This window comes from Metopolophium dirhodum, chromosome 1 (genome assembly GCF_019925205.1).
Source record: "Metopolophium dirhodum isolate CAU chromosome 1, ASM1992520v1, whole genome shotgun sequence".
NCBI lineage: Eukaryota > Metazoa > Arthropoda > Insecta > Hemiptera > Aphididae > Metopolophium > Metopolophium dirhodum.
In genome coordinates, this window is record NC_083560.1 from 132,754,517 (window position 1) to 132,772,782 (window position 18,266).

The following is an 18,266-nucleotide window of genomic DNA, read 5'->3' on the forward strand; positions in this document are numbered from 1 at the left end:
GCCATTAGTGTGAATTTGTGCGACAACAACCAGAATTCGTGCGACACCCGTTATACTCGGAAAAATCGTTTTTCCATTTTGAGCATTTCCCCAGCCCCCCCTCATAGAAAAAATTACAATTTTCAAAATTTTCTTTTTCCAAACATTAGTGCGTCATTAGTGTGAATTTGTGCGACAACAACCAGAATTCGTGCGACACCCGTTATACTCGGAAAAATCGTTTTTCCATTTTGAGCATTTCCCCAGCCCCCCCTCATAGAAAAAATTACAATTTTCAAAATTTTCTTTTGCCAAACATTAGTGCGCCATTAGTGTGAATTTGTGTGACAACAACCAGAATTCGTGTGACACCCGTTATACTCGGAAAAATCGTTTTTCCATTTTGAGCATTTCCCCAGCCCCCCCTCATGGAAAAAATTACAATTTTCAAAATTTTCTTTTGCCAAACATTAGTGCGTCATTAGTGTGAATTTGTGCGACAACAACCAGAATTCGTGCGACACCCGTTATACTCGGAAAAAATCGTTTTTCCATTTTGAGCATTTCCCCAGCCCCCCCTCATGGAAAAAATTACAATTTTCAAATTTTTCTTTTGCCAAACATTAGTGCGTCATTAGTGTGAATTTGTGCGACAACAACCAGAATTCGTGCGACACCCGTTATACTCGGAAAAAATCGTTTTTCCATTTTGAGCATTTCCCCAGCCCCCCCTCATGGAAAAAATTACAATTTTCAAAATTTTCTTTTGCCAAACATTAGTGCGTCATTAGTGTGAATTTGTGCGACAACAACCAGAATTCGTGCGACACCTGTTGTACTCGGAAAATTTTGAGCATTTCCCCAGCCCCCCCCTCTCCACCCATTATGGAAAAAATTACAATTTGCAAATTTTTCTTTTGCCACCATAAATTTTTGCGCTGTCTTCCAGGTAAGTCGAAATATTAAATTTTAACATTGGATCTAAATCAAAAATTTTCATATTCAGTCATCACCAATATTACTTAATGTATTCAGATATAAAATAAGACCTTTTATATACTGCATGCTTGTTTAGAAAATAATATCACATTATTGTACTTTCAGTATGATTTTAAATACGATTTTTTTAAATTTTATTTTTAACAAATCGTTGTGGTAGGTCTTATTAAATTTAAATAATATGTAAATGTACAAACTATAGACAACACAATATTATATCAATGAATCAAAATAAGGTTTCTAAAATTATATACCTATGTAATTTATCTTTTTAATTTAAGCTAAATTAATTTTGTTATTTACAATTAAAATAATGAATTCATAAATACTTTCTTGATACTTAGTAAAAATAATTATATGGCCTGTGCCAGAGTAAGGTAATGTGTGCCCGATCCACTGCGACCTCTTATATCGGCTATGCGCGCCTTGCTCTCAACATTGTCTTTCCGATATAAATCTAAGAACATCAATGCTTGGCCTGGTATGCATTATTTTGTTTGTAGGTTTATTCAACCTGGATTCGTCTAATATTTTCGCAAGACACATAAGTAATTATAGTGTTATATTAAAGCTGTAAGGATTGGTTTTGTGTAGGTATTTGAATTTATTAAACATAATATTAGCGTAATATTTGTATTCTCTATATTTTTCCTTTTAATATGATAACAAATTTTTATTATTGATAATATTTGACACAACTTTAATTTAAATTGTATTAATTAAGAACTCAATATATCAAATTTTTTTCGGTATCGGTCAGCTTGTAAATTATAAGATCCATGTGGGAAGCCAGTTTCACTAGCTCCACTCGGTAACGGGGGATTTTTAGAATACACATTTTGCGTAAGATACAATGGAAAGTAAAAATTATTGTGGTCTTGCCAGGTTACTCGAAATAGAGTTAAAATGTTTTAATTGGTTGATAAAATGTATATAATTTCGTCAGTGAAGTAGCAGAACACTGTTTTCTAGTTGTATTTTCTTTTGTTAATTAATTGATTACCTATATTTAAAATTACTAATAAGATTTTTTTTTATAAAATAGACCGTACTATGTTTATTGAATCCATAATGGTAAATTTATAATTACTGATACAGTGAAATTAGTTGGTAACTTAACTACTTACGTGTTAGTGCAATAATTGCAGTGCATGTATGTATAATGAATAGATAGAAAATTCAACATTACAATAAAAGATGAGTATAAATATGACATTTATCTTATAAATTATATTAAATTTGGCAACTTTATACAATGGTGACATCGTATTTTAGTATTTAATACGCGCAATGTAAACCAATAAGGTTCGCGCGCAATCGTATTCAACCCGCCCCGCTTACTCCACATGGTTGAATCACTGTGTTCTGAGGTCACTGAAATCAGGAATAGATTTATAGATCACCAGTTTTCAGAATTATAATTGGACAGTACGTTTCCAAACCCCGCTCATGGTTTTTTGATTTTTGCGGGGGCGGTAATTAAGCAGGAATTCTGGAAGTGGTGGCAGCAATTGGCAGGAATGAAGTACTATATAATATTAGCGTTGAAAAAAGTTGAAAAAGGAAACGGGTGGGGTTGGGGACATGTACGTCTTGTACAATCGTTTTGATTCCTTGGAACGATTTTGATCCACGGATATTGGTGATGACTGAATATGAAAATTTTTGATTTAGATCCAATGTTAAAATTTAATATTTCGACTTACCTGGAAGACAGCGCAAAAATTTATGGTGGCAAAAGAAAAATTTGCAAATTGTAATTTTTTCCATAATGGGTGGAGAGGGGGGGGGGGGCTGGGGAAATGCTCAAAATTTTCCGAGTACAACAGGTGTCGCACGAATTCTGGTTGTTGTCGCACAAATTCACACTAATGACGCACTAATGTTTGGCAAAAGAAAAATTTGAAAATTGTAATTTTTTCCATGAGGGGGGGCTGGGGAAATGCTCAAAATGGAAAAACGATTTTTTCCGAGTATAACGGGTGTCGCACGAATTCTGGTTGTTGTCGCACAAATTCACACTAATGACGCACTAATGTTTGGCAAAAGAAAAATTTGAAAATTGTAATTTTTTCCATGAGGGGGGGCTGGGGAAATGCTCAAAATGGAAAAACGATTTTTTCCGAGTATAACGGGTGTCGCACGAATTCTGGTTGTTGTCGCACAAATTCACACTAATGACGCACTAATGTTTGGCAAAAGAAAAATTTGAAAATTGTAATTTTTTCCATGAGGGGGGGCTGGGGAAATGCTCAAAATGGAAAAACGATTTTTTCCGAGTATAACGGGTGTCGCACGAATTCTGGTTGTTGTCGCACAAATTCACACTAATGACGCACTAATGTTTGGAAAAAGAAAAATTTGAAAATTGTAATTTTTTCCATGAGGGGGGGCTGGGGAAATGCTCAAAATGGAAAAACGATTTTTTCCGAGTATAACGGGTGTCGCACGAATTCTGGTTGTTGTCGCACAAATTCACACTAATGACGCACTAATGTTTGGCAAAAGAAAAATTTGAAAATTGTAATTTTTTCCATGAGGGGGGGCTGGGGAAATGCTCAAAATGGAAAAACGATTTTTTCCGAGTATAACGGGTGTCGCACGAATTCTGGTTGTTGTCACACAAATTCACACTAATGACGCACTAATGTTTGGCAAAAGAAAATTTTGAAAATTGTAATTTTTTCTATGAGGGGGGGCTGGGGAACATTTCTACAGCCCCCCATATATATTTTTGAATTTACGGTTAAACCAGTATCGCACAAATTCTGAAAATAGTCACACAAATTCACACTAATGGCACACTAATGTTTTGCAAAAAAAAAATGTCAAAAATTAAATTTGGGGGGCTGGTGAAATGTACGTCAGTTAACGCACGGTTTAAAGCGCAGGGTATACGAAGTGTTGAGCCGAGATAAATATAATTTTATCTAGATAAAGATAAAGATAAATTATAATAATGTTATATAGATAAAGATAAAGATAACTAAATTATTTATTTATCTAGATAAATTATCGGATAATTTTTTTATATTGGTTTATGGTACTCTCCGTAAGCTTGTAGCAATATAGAATAACTTAATAGAATGTTATCGAAAATGTCGATAGTTATTAGTAAGTACTACCTACTTAATAAATTACTTAATTGTATACCTATAAATTATAATAAATAAAAGCCGTTTAACAAATTAAACTATCTGGATAAATTCATCTAGATAACGGTGATTTTTTATCTTAGATATCTGTGTAAACTAATAATCTCTATTTATCTAGATAAGATAAAAGATAAAATAATATTTATCTAGATAAACTCAACACTGGATATTTCTTAGGGTCGACTTTAGACACAGTCACATGAAATATAATATACTCACAAATATACTGGAAAACGAGGCAATCAACTCGACCTCATCCTCAACCACATTATTACTCTTCCATACCAAGACGTAAAAAGAAGTGTAAATATACACCCTACCAATATGTGGCAAAGATCCTAGGATGAAATACCAATCTCAAACAAATTAAAATCAATTAAAAATAAAATCACTAAATGGTATACTCAGCCCAATGCATTTGAGATGTTACGAAATGATCAATACAAGAACAAGAATCGGTCAACCTTACCCACATACATATCATAAAACATGAAGAACAACCTGTTAGCCAGTGAAACGAACTGTTCTCAATCAAACACATAGTGTTTCTTAGATTTGCCGGTATTTGAAACGCAATTAACATCCTCAACCAACCTTCATCGATGGAGGAAGCGCTAGGAGAACACAAATACACAACACACACTTGATCGATAGTTTCTTCAAATCCATCGGCATCGACACAAAAATGTAATATTAAAACGAAATTACATAACTAACAAATATATTGTAAATATATAATACTGTAAAAATCACTTATCCCATAACCATGTAATCTCAATTTATAACTTAATTATCCATTAATAATAATGTAATCACAACCACAGGCTAATGACCTAGCCGTTGAAGCCTTTATTCTCAATAATAATAAAAAAAATAATAAATAAATATACTCACAGTTCCATGATGAGATACACCTTGGACTTGTCTTCGAACGTTTCCAATAGTTGCACGATGTTCGGATGAGTGAGCCTGCAAAAAAAAAAAATCAAACACGTTAGATCAATCGCACACGGTCACCTCCGATGTATTGTATCAAATTATATTGTATCGACGACAATGTTGTATCAGTCGTTTTATTATTTTGTAAGATCGAGTGGTAACTTAATATGATATAATAGGTATACCAAAAGTATACAAAGTGGTTTTGCCGCATGGCAGCCCCGGATGGGTCGTGCACAGTGATTTAGTACAGTTTGGGGGAGGGGGGGGGGTGTTTCCAGTACATATTATTAAGTCGAAAAGTCGATAATAAAAAAAATTAAAATATTACACTGCACAACGGTATAATATACTTAAATAAGTATTAATCACGTACGATCGCAATTGTTCATAAGTACAATAATTTTATCAACATAAAAAGTCAAAATCGCCCAACGCGGATCTCGTAATTCGTAAAGTACTCGAAATTTGTGGAGAATAAATCGAATGCAGTGCGGGTCAACCAGTTGTGTTCTCCGAGCTCTGTTCGGAGAAAAGAAAAACACATTCGAGAATTTTTAGGAATTTATTAGAAACGTTGATAATAAAATAAGAATAATTACGAATGCTGATTCGCCACCACCGCAGATTTATTGTTTAACAGACTATGGTTAGGTATAATTAATAAAATAAATTATCAGACTTCCACACAGTTTTTGGATTTGGACGTTAATAATGATACAAAAACCACGCGAACCACTCCTAAATAAAACATTTAAATTTTTTATTTGCACGATGATATATAATATTAAGCTGTTTGAGTAAAAGCCACAACATGCAATTATAATGTATGATTAGGTCGTTCATTAATTATGAATTAATATGCTTCTTTGAATTTTAAAGTAGTTTTGATTCTTTTAAATTCATCCAATTAATAAAATTAATTAACAAAACAAAAAATGAAAATGCTCTGAAAATATAGACTGTTGTTGTGCCAGTACTGCAATCAGTAATTACTGTACCCAGTTTAGTTCACTTTTAGTTCAGTTTCGCATGTCGGTGTAACAGACGATTTTTAGCCCCGTATATATATATATATTATCCCCCCCCCCCACAATGTGTTGATAATTTGATATGTACAAATATAGACCTAAAATATGCAAAAATAAAATGTTTAAAAAATCTTTTACACCTTCTTATTTGTATGAACGTAATTAAAATACTTACTACTTATATACTATACTTACCTACTTTAAAATAATTTTTTTACTATAATATATTATTATGAATTACGATAAATATGGTATAATACGGTAATAGATAAATATGGTAACGTCTAAAGTTCTCATCGCTCAGAAATTAGGTAAGGACCATTCCTTCGTTTATAATTTATAAATATATAGATACGGCATATTATACTTATACAATAATTATGATGGTGAATAATTTATGTAAATGAATAGAGGTGGATACACCACCACAGTTTTCGTGATTATATTTATAAAAAAAATTGGAATTATTCAAGCAATCGTCCGACGAACCACCCACTCGTCTGTGCATATAACAATATGCGAATAACAATGATACCAGTAAAAATATGTATGGGCGTGCTGCAGGACCGTCCTCGAAGAATAATATATATAGTAATGCGATATCCGGCCGGTGGTTCGTCCAAAACCAAACGAGATTTTCGATGTGTTTCGCGGACGTGCCGTAAATCTCCACCGGGCTGATAGTAATAATACACCGCGGGGAACACCGGAAACGACCTATATAATATATAGGGCCGCCATCAATTTCCCGCAGCCGCCGGAATATCGTTTACCGAAAATAAAAAAAAATATGCGCCACTAGGTCGTCGGCGGGTCGATGGTTGGGGGGGGGAACAATATCGCAGCGCCTTTTAAACGGCAAAGAGTGGCAACGATTCGAGCTCGCAAAAAAGCGGTATTTAAATCCTCGGGCCACGTCGAAACGGTCGTTTTTCGCGCACACACTTTTATATTATTATGATATTGTGTGCGTGGTAATTTATTATGCCGTCGCCACTCGCCACCTTATCGCGGGGTTCAGATTTTCTCGGGGACGTTAAGGCGACGCCGTAAATCCTCCACAAACGGCGTATAATATACAAGGGACGTATATTATAATAATATTATACCTATACCTTCGTCGTGCGGTTGAAGAAAATATGATTTTAATATATAGAATTTTTTATATAATGTTATGTGGGTAGTACTGGATATACACACCCGAAACGGCGGAAATCTAGTGAAAACCGAGTGTGCGCCGAATCGTGTATAATTCGCGGTACAACACAGCAATTTCCAAGTATCGGATCTTATAACGAAATTCGGTACTAAACTTGAACTGTTAGTGTGTGTGTGTGTAAATTATATTAAAATACTTTACGGTACGGATTAGAAAGTTTGGGATATTTGAATAACTTTTGATCGCGCGCGAGTTGTGTCTGGACTGTGAAATAGGTATACTTTGACGGAGGGAAGATCTAAATTTCTTTCCGTACTCGTTGGAAATTCCGCCATTAGGTTTATAAGTGTTTGACCGTATTGTACGCCACAGGTGGTGCGGATAATATGATAGTTTCCACCCTTGACGTCGTGAGGTGTATCGGAGGGTGAGCGTCGAGTGTCCTATTCTGAGTAGGTCGATTATTTTTTCTCGTCTTCCGGAGAAATATTTTCAGGGAGGGTAGGAGATTATTGACCTTTAGATTTGGTTTATACTTTGTTTTTCTCGAGAGTGAGGTTTTTCATAACTCTTCAAACGTCTAAATAAGATAAACTATTGAAGGGAGTGGGTGAGTTCATCGACCATGGTTATATCGTGAGTTGACTGTATATTTATATTTAAGACTCATCCTCCAAAATCGCGGGCATAGATGTGGAAATCCTATTCAAATCGACTACACCTAAAATAATATATTTATTATTAACAATGTGATAATGTAACGAATTTTGGAGGCGCCAGTTTTTTATATTAAAAGTTTCTTCATAATTTCTTTATATATTTTTTTTTAACGGCCAAAAGCGTATAGTTGGGTACCTATACTTCATACAATTACTTCGTTTTTGTATCACTAAGCATTTGACCTTATTAATTTTACACTTTGTATAGTTCGTGTAATTTATTATATTATTATTCTACATTTTGGCGGCGGAATTTCTTTAGAGTGTTTGACGTGGTAACGGTGGTTAAGATATTATAAAATATATAATATCTTAGCTGTAATATCATAATTATTATTAAGTTGTTTGAAATACTCTTTGATGTAACAATGACGTTAAAATGTTCTGGCGCTTCACTAGCTGTATTGGTTATTATCATAATTATCGATAGCTTTCAAAGCACGTTTTTGTATTCCGTCATCGACTTGTAAAACGGCCGCAGGACAATATGCTAAAATATTAATATTGTTCAATAAAAACAGTGTCCACTCTAATTATTAAAATGCCTTTTGTCTGAGAATTTTATTATTTTCATCTCTTAACTCGCTACTTACATAGGACCGCGTGGAATGTTCTGGTATTCAGACTATAGTTTTTTTTAACATTTGTTCTTCGTTCAAAGGAGTTCTACAAAAGCTCACACAAATAGTTTATGAATTTCTCGTATGGATAAGACACATTATAGCGGACTTTGTCATGGAGTACCTAGATATTATTTATAATAATTATAAAATAATTCGTCATAATAAACAATAATTATTAAAATAAAAAGTATATGGAAATCAGAATAAAATATTTTTACTATAAAGTATTAATTCTATGAAACTTTTATTACAATGCGTTTAAATTACAATTATTAGATAAGTAATATAAAAAAAATAAATAGTTTAGGTGAATATCAAGCATAATATTATTACATATTTTTTTTAAACATTTACTATGTTTCCTCTGTTGCTATTGCAAATAGAGCATCCTTCAGTGGTTTTCTGCGAAAACCGAACCAGAGGATAGCTTTCCATAATATAATAGGAGCATCGGTGTATATTTTTGAGACATTAATGGAATTGATCAGTTCAGAGTTTTTACTACATTTACGACCATTAGTGCAATACGTAAGTAGGTATCTACGGATGGAGGTGAAATTTGATATGTGATGGGGAGCACCCATTATAATGAAAAATGTTGGACAAAATTACCTGTGTTTATTGTAAGTTTGAAAAAAGCCCCATTCGCATAAGTATAATATTATCATCTATTTCACGACACATGTAAACTCTAAACTGAACACGAAATATTTGAATGGAATAAAATGTATATTATATACCTATTCTATAGAGATACATATTATTTGATTTTAATTAAAATTTGCCGAGGACTTGTCTTTGGTTTGGACTCGAGTCTTGCATATCGCGTACACTTATGTATCACACGTTCGTATATAGTATAATATTATGTTTGATTATATGTTTGTGGTGCGTTTCTATGTGGTTTTGTATGTACACAAGAGGTATAGTGTGATTAAACGCAAATAAATGTTTATCATAACTTTGTTCGCAAGACACATAGTTAAAATATTTCATAATATATTATTTCTTGGAAGCTCATCCTCTGCAAACGGTCGAATATAGTTTTGGCACTAATTAAAGTATGGGTTCAATAATAATACGACCGTGAAATGATTGGACGTGGACATAATAATAATGTACGGTAGGTACCTATGGCTCTAAATTAATTATGTAATGAATTTATGATATCTTTGATATCTCTACGTTCCGACTAATGTGATAGAGATTGTGTAAATATTCTTAGATTTCCGTATTCCTTATATTCAGATTTCAGAAGCCTAAAGTCGCTATAAATCAAACCAATTCCCAACTTAACTTCTAACGAGTCCGACAGAACCAACATTGCTATAGGCCAGGGATGGGCAACTCAATGCTACTAGAAAGCTAATTTCGAATGTACAAAAATCTAGCGGGCCAGAGAACATAGAAAGCAAAAAAAAAATAAAACTTATTGTTAACTATACCTCTATAAAAAATATAATATTAATTACATTTAATAGTTCAATACTAGATGCGAATTTATATCGCTGCCACCGACTGGAACATTTGCGGGTACATTTGCTACCACAGTTTTGGAAAAAATTCACAAGTCAAAAAAGGCCACGACAAGTCGTGTTATGTATCAGTCCAGGCTCCAGTTTAAGGAATTTGGTAACTAACCTAATCGCCACATTTTTAACGGATTTCGCGAATAATTTTTATAATCTGCTAGCCCATAAGTTATCAGGTTCATAGTTAGATAACTACACGTCTACACACGTTTGTCTGTTAGTTGGTAGCTGTATTTTGGTAGTTAATACGTGGTACCTATATACCAGGGTTTGAAATCGATTGAAATAATTTCGGTATCAGTTTCGATTTTGTAAACTGGTTTTTAATTTTTTCGATTTCGGTTTCAATTTTTCAATACCGGTATTAGGAAATTTGGGTTTTGGTTTTGATTTTGTATACCGGTTTTGAAATTTTATGATTTCAGTTTCAACTTAGCAATACCGGAATTAAGAAATTTCGGTTTCGGTTTTGTTTACCGGTTTCCAATTTTCTTTTGCGAATAATGAAATGGTTATCAACATTTTAATCATGATCTCAATTGTATTATGAGTATTAATTATGCGTATTAATGGAATTTACGTATTTAAAAACACGTCAATTAAAAAAAAAAAATAACAATTTCCAATTTTTTTCGGTTTCGTTTTTGATTACAGTTTTGGTTTCGGTTTTAAAACGGTTTATACCGGTTTCTGACCTAACCTAATAACCGGTGCTATTGTTCCGATGTCAGTGATCGGTATTTGCGCGACGGTACCATTAGGTAGGTATGTGGTACAGATGTAAACTCTGTTGATACCTTTACGATTTCGAAGATTCGTGTCAACATCAAAATAATTTAAAGCAAGTGACACACAATAGTCTATATAATATACAGGGTGATTCTTTTATCAAACAACACTTATTATTTGAAAAAGTATTGACTTTTTTCAAAATTTTTTTTTTTCAAAATTGTAGATTTACGCTGTTCTAGAATTGAATATTTTTTTTATATTTTTCACCCTTATATTTATTAGGTAAACCACCATCAACTTTTGATTTTCAAATGGTAACCTATACTTAAAATTTCATAATTGAATAAAACTATTTTTTTCATTAATTATTACGTTCAAATTTTCATTTTTCGTTAATCCGTTGATGAGATATTGTTCCTCAAAGTTGGGTGGTTTTGGGAGGTAGTTATTGTGTGTAAATGTGTTATACCTCGTCAGTAGATATTATCTCTACTAGGATTTTTATTTCCCAGGGTTAAAAGATATTACACTTTTCAAATCAGTTCATAAAGTACTTAGAGCCCCTAAATGTATTTTATTATGCCGATTTTTCAGGGAGTCACACAGTTTTACCCCACGAAGGTGATTGCGGCACTGGTCATTGGTCGTAATAATTATTATCAATTATAAAGACCAGAAGTTATAAGTAATAAATTCGATATCGTTCGACCCAAGATATAGCGGTGATTATCTTTGTACCTGATAGCTGGTAATACCTACATACAATAACAGACGATCATATTATTGGGTATACGTATACCTAGCTAATTGGACTGCTTCTGTTTGTAGATTTGATCACGATTTAATCTCTATTCTATGCCGACTACAACACACCATAGAGTAACATACGGAAATACAGAATTATTTTAGTCCATAAGTTGTCCATGGTTTATCACTCTAAGACCGTGATCATTACAACTGTCTATCATAAAGAAAATACAGTGTTACCAGTATGTGTATTTACAAAATAAATAGTAGCAGTAACTTACTGTTAATTTATGTCACAAATAAAATCCTGTTTTTGTTACTCAATTAGACAGTCTGTACTACAGTTGCAACAACTAGATTACTGATAATAAAACTTCTAAAATTATTAAAAATCTGTATTTCAATGATAAATGTATACAATAACAATTAATAATAAATGTACAAATTATGATATAATGGACCATAATATTAACAATAAATTAACTTAATTTTTTTTTTATACATATTTTAATAATATACATATAACTGTGTATAGCTTTGGTAGATTTAACTAATACAAAATAATGTGTTAATTATTATTATACATTTAATATTTATATTTTCTACTGTTTACCATATGGATACTATAAACATGTAAATACCAGAATACCTATGAGGATTTAATATTTTTAATAATAATTTTTTTTTTTTTGAACAAATCAAATATTGTACCTCTTCTTATACATATAAAATATCATTTAGGCACATGCACATCGAATAAAGAAGTTTGACAAGTACATAACACTAGGGTCTGTGAAAATTTAACATTTTAACTTTTTTTATAGTCCCGAAGAATCAAGATAAAAATTAATTTTACACATAATATAACACTAATTGTACAGTGGTATTAAAATTACAATTTATTACAAATCTGGAAATACAATACCAACATAAATTTAAATAATATTTTCAACAAGTTAACATTATATAATACCTAATAAATATAACTCTGAACTAATTTAATATTAGGTATAAACAACTTTTTTTTATGTTTACAATTTCAATTTAATGCATTTACAATTCCAAATCAAATATTAGTATAATATAAATAATTCGCCATAGGTCACTTCAATAGTTGTAATATACTTGGTAGGACTAGGTCTTTTTGACCAATCACATGAATTTAATCAATAGGTAGGTATTTAAATTATAATGATATACATGCAAATACATAAGGCACTAATAAACTTAAATAATTATAAAAAAAATCATATTCTCAATGTCATGAACAGGGTTTGAGACCATTGTCACAGAAGGGTCTTTAGCACGCCAAGCTCTAATTTAGCACCCCTTGTTTTTTTAGATTTAACTATCATTATTATAGTGAAATGCCATCAATTTAATGTTTTTAAAATATGAAATATTATAGCACCCCACATTTTAGAGTGTTCTTTTTAACACATTTTAAATTTTTTAATGTATATTTTCTACTTTAATATGATGCAAGTGATAACCACTAACAAAAACTAGGGAGAGAATAACCATTTTTTAGATTGCTTAATTTTGATTATTTAAATGTTTGATTTGATGATTTTAGGTTCTGTTTAGCCCTGAACCCTGTTCACGACCGAATTTCTCACATTTTATACTGATATTATCGTGAACCATTAAACAATTTTACTTTAATAAGCCCAGGACTATGAAAAATCTATTTCAAAATGATGATACAGTTTAATCAAAATGTTCGTTTTGCAGTTATGCAAAATATGAGTAAAGATAAAACATGTATTCAAAAAATTAAAACAAACTTTTCAATCACCCCAGACTTAGTAAAATTTAAAAATGGTGTTAATAATATTCTTATTTGAATTTAGTACTAATTATTATTTAATGACAACACCAATCATTGACAAAAGTAATTAAGTATTTATCATTATACAATGTAATACTAATATCATTAAAAAAAATATATGTATATTAATAATAATACATTTATATTTTTTTAAATACTTTACATTGAGCATTTATACTGTTGTTAAAGTAATAACTGAAAAATAATTATAAATCACATACCTATTTTATTCTTTTTTAAATTCTTTATTTGATTTACACAATCTACATATTATATTGTGTGTATTAAACACAACATACATTATTTTATCTTTTGATTTGTAATGATTGATGTTGTCACCTCATTTAAATTAATTAAAATATCATACAAAGTACAAAACATTAACATTCACAACATTTTTAGTTTCAATACACATCATTTGTAATATGTATGCACTTAGTCCAGCTACATTTTCCCCACTTCTTTGCAATTGTCTTGAATATCTAAAAAATTGAATTTTCAATATAATAATTTAATAATATTACAATTAAAAATATTTATACATACTTTATTTTGTTCTGTAGTCTGTTGAAATACTTAAATCCAATATGTGAAAAATTATTTTTATTTTTCACAGTTACCATTTTAAAATGTAATTAAACATAGCAGTATGAATATAATTTTAACATACAGGATCTTCTGAATTGTGTGTCATAGGTAGCTGATTCCATTATGGCATATTTAAATTAGGTAAAATGACCTATGTGAAACTGATTTTGAATTATCACATATTATGTAGATAAATAATTTTCTATTCACTTTTAGTTTAGGAACTAAAAAGTGGAGATTTTGATATAACATTTGTAGAGTAGGTATAGACTTTCATGAAAAACCCAGTGTCCAGCTGAGTATTGTAATGACTAATTTTAAATAATATGGAAATATTATCGCAATATTTCTGTGTTGTCATATTATGCCACTTCATTGTATAACAACTCATATATTATCCAGTAAGTACCAGTGTTCCTTGGTTAGGTATACATTTGAACAAAAATAGTGTATTATGTATAAATGATTAAACTGAAATCAGAATGTCTAAAGTTAATGACATACTCATTGTATTATTTATTTTAATTTTGGCCACTACCAACTAGTAAAACTTAGTACTTACCAATAAATTGTACAAATGTAATCACCAAGCATCTAATTCAAGTGTAATAAGTAAATTTAGGTACTTATATGATTGATAAAGTATTAAATTATTAAATAAAATACGTAAAATACAATATGTGGTGAATAATTATATTATATTATACAAGAACTAATAGGTATTTCAAAAATAAAATACCTACGACCACGAGTCACGATTAAATTAGTTCCGAGTTATTATCTTAACCATTAATTGTCTACAACTAACGGATTGTTATGTGATTAACGCTAACCCAGTATAAGGTATACTTCCATATCATGTAACCACGGAACCACGATATCAGCGCAGAGCACGATAAACATGGTAGATGATAGTAGGTACTATCTAGTATCTGTTATTACCTAATCGCAAATCCACCATAGATATTATAAGATATATGCGCATATCAGTCTAATCACTAATCAGACAACAATCACGTATCGTTGTGTCCGTTGTCACAAATTGTCGGTACTCCATACTTAATAGGTATTTAATGGGGTCGACGGAATTACACGCGAGTATGCGCAAGTGACACTAATGGTCCAATTACTTAAAATATGACATTATGACAATAAGTTATCAATTATCATTACCTTGGGTTCGAATGATATAGGATTTAAAACTTTTAACTTCTGGTTTTTATAATCGATAAGAATTATTATGACCAGTGACGAAATCACCTTTAGTGGGGCGAACGGCGGACACCCAGCCAAATGGATATTATACAATACATTTAGGGGCACAACTCAACCTTACTGCACCTACTTGAATTGATTTTAAAATGTAATATCTTTAGCCCCGGGGCATACAAATCCTAATAACTGTGGTATCTACTGACGAGGTATAACACATTTACTGTACACACACCCAACTACCTCCCAAAACCACCTAACTTTGAGGAGCAATATCTCATCAACGGATTAACGAAAAATGAAAATTTGAACGTAATAATTAATGAAAAAAATAGTTTTATTCAACTATGAAATTTTAAGTATAGGTTACCATTTGAAAATCAAAAGTTGATAGTGGTTTACCTAATAAATATAAGGGTGAAAAATATAAAAAAAATATTCAATTCTAGAACAGCATAAATCTACAATTTTGAAAAAAAAAAATTTTGAAAAAAGTCAATACTTTTTCAAATAATGAGTGTTGTTTGATAAAAGAATCACCCTGTATACTATTATGCGATGGGAAGTCGTAAAATTATATATCATACCAAATACTGGTTTGTTGCTAATATTTTAATAGATTAGTTTTTACCGCTCGTGCAGCTGTTTGCAACGCACATGTGCTTTTGGCAAACAAAAATCATAAAAGGAACTATATTTACGATCCAAAACGGGGACCGTGAAGAGTAATTATTATTTATTACCTACGATATTATTATTATCGGCGGTCGGTTGTTTCGAGTTTATTATAGCAGGGGCAGCAGCAGGGCTCAAATAAACCGATTCGCTTAATGTATTTTATTACTTTTCGTTTTATCACACGTTTTGTCTGGTAATAATTTAATCATTATTTGGAACGGAACGTCTTACACGCGTTGTTCTAATCAGTTTCGTGAAAAGTTTAACACCATAATGACTAGTGATGCACATTTTCCTAAAAAAATATACTCGAATTAGTATCGGCCAAGAACGATCGTGACACTGAAAAATATAATTTTGGGATGCCATACAATAATAACTTTAACAGTATAATAATATGCTTCTACAGCATCATAATTCATAATAAAATAAAATAATATAAAGGTTTTTATACATATTTTGTATGGTGGTCCTAATCTATTTTTGAAATTATTATCGTCAGAGTAAAACTCGGTGTAGTGCTTTTGTCGGAGGTCTGCAGCTCAAACATCACAGGTACAATCATCTTAACAGGAATAGGACTAAAGTAGTTCAAAGAGATTGCAAAATAATTGACAACTTTGGATCAATGATGTTGAACACAGGTGTCTAACTACATATTATTATAGAGTCGGGATTTGAACAAAAAATGATTTTATTTTATTTTTTGGTGTTCTCGAATAACTGTTTTCAGGGCTTTCTAATTACAAAAATCGATTTGTACGTCAAAAAGTTGAAAAGGATATCTTATTTTATTTCGCATTTTTGAATGGAATTTCGTACGTACTTTGTAAGTCGGAGCAGTAGAAAATAAAGAAACATTCCATAATATTCAATTTAAATATATTATCCAAAGAAATAATGTTGGAAATATCGAAGGAAATATTTTCAGAATTTTGCACCCCATTTCTTTTAGTCGTATAGATCGCTCTAATTTAATTTAATTTATCCAAATTTTACAGATAATTTATCTCTGGATAAAGGAATATTCGTCAGTAGGAATTTGAAAAATAAAATAAACCATAATACTTTTCGTGTAAAATGTAGGTACAACCTAATATTATCGTGAAATTGTAATAACATATTATGTAGTAGTGCCTAAATAAAAGTAAAACGATAAAATACGGTAGTATGTACCTACTTGTTTTCCTCGTGTTATTAATATTCATTAGGAAATTCAAATTATGTTTTGATTTTGTTCAGTTATTATCGTGTCGGGCTCTACAGTTATGACGGTCGGCAGAACAGCACTTTTTTTTCGCGTGAAGCGGTATCACTAGTGTTCCGGTTAATAAATGTTCGAAAGTCAGCTTTGTTATTGCTGTTAAAACTTTTTGACACAGAGTTCATTTATATACCAATCCTCTCGAGGCCTCCGTCGCACAGACTCGGGAATAGAATTTTCGAAAGAAAGTAAAACGAAATAAGTAGTAATACCTATAACACGCACTATCTTATCTGTATAAAGTGAGCAACACCTGAACAACAGAAAGTTCGTGTTTGGATCATGAATCAGTAAAACAGTTTGGGTAGTTGTGTACAAAGCTATTCCAACGAGATTTTAATACGAAAATTCGGTCAGATTTAGGACTGTGAATGAAATACACTTTGACACGGTGTAATGGATTATCGGTGCATCCGAATAATTGCATTTCTAAAAAACAAGTGTCTGAATTGCATTCAATTATATCTTGTAAAAATTGAATTGCACGAGATTAACACGATGATATAATATAATACATAATATTATTACATAAATTACATTTTTAGCTATCATGGTTTTATTTATTAAAATGTACATGCTCAGTATTGCTACTGCGGTCAGCCTAAAATCTGAAAAAGTGTAGAAAGGGAAATTAGACTTTAATCGTTTTGTCCCAACATAAATTACATTATTAAAGTTCCATTTAGCGGTTTATTATAACCTTACTGCATTATATTTTTGTTTATAATTAACAATTGGTTGAAAAATAAGTAAGCCTGCGGCTTAATGGAGATTGTTTTATTTATTCTTTCATTTTCATAAAAATCTAATCTCCAAATTTACAATTCAATTTTTTTTGTTGAGTTCAACTACACAACATACCTATCAATTTTATTATAACAATAAGTAAATATTATATTAAAATTCGTATAATCTATAATATTATGAATAACACGATGTCCATAACATGCATCTGCGATGTGGACGAAGCCTGGACTCGTGTTTAACTTCTACGCATGAATCGATTTTGTACCGACTGAACACAATAGTCTCAACCCAAACTTGTGAGTATTATCTATTCGTCAGCAAACGATTGTAA

At 31.2% G+C, this 18,266-nt stretch overlaps 1 protein-coding gene across 3 annotated transcripts in view; it reads right to left on the bottom strand.

Moving 5' to 3' along the window:
* LOC132936224 (calcium/calmodulin-dependent protein kinase type 1) overlaps nucleotides 1–18,266 on the bottom strand; it is a 442,174-nt gene that overhangs the window by 58,569 nt on the left and 365,339 nt on the right. For all 3 annotated transcript variants that reach the window (XM_061002914.1, XM_061002913.1, XM_061002915.1), the window contains one exon: nucleotides 5,028–5,102. In XM_061002914.1, the coding sequence (XP_060858897.1) occupies nucleotides 5,028–5,102 (75 nt within the window). The remainder of the gene's footprint in view (nucleotides 1–5,027; nucleotides 5,103–18,266) is intronic.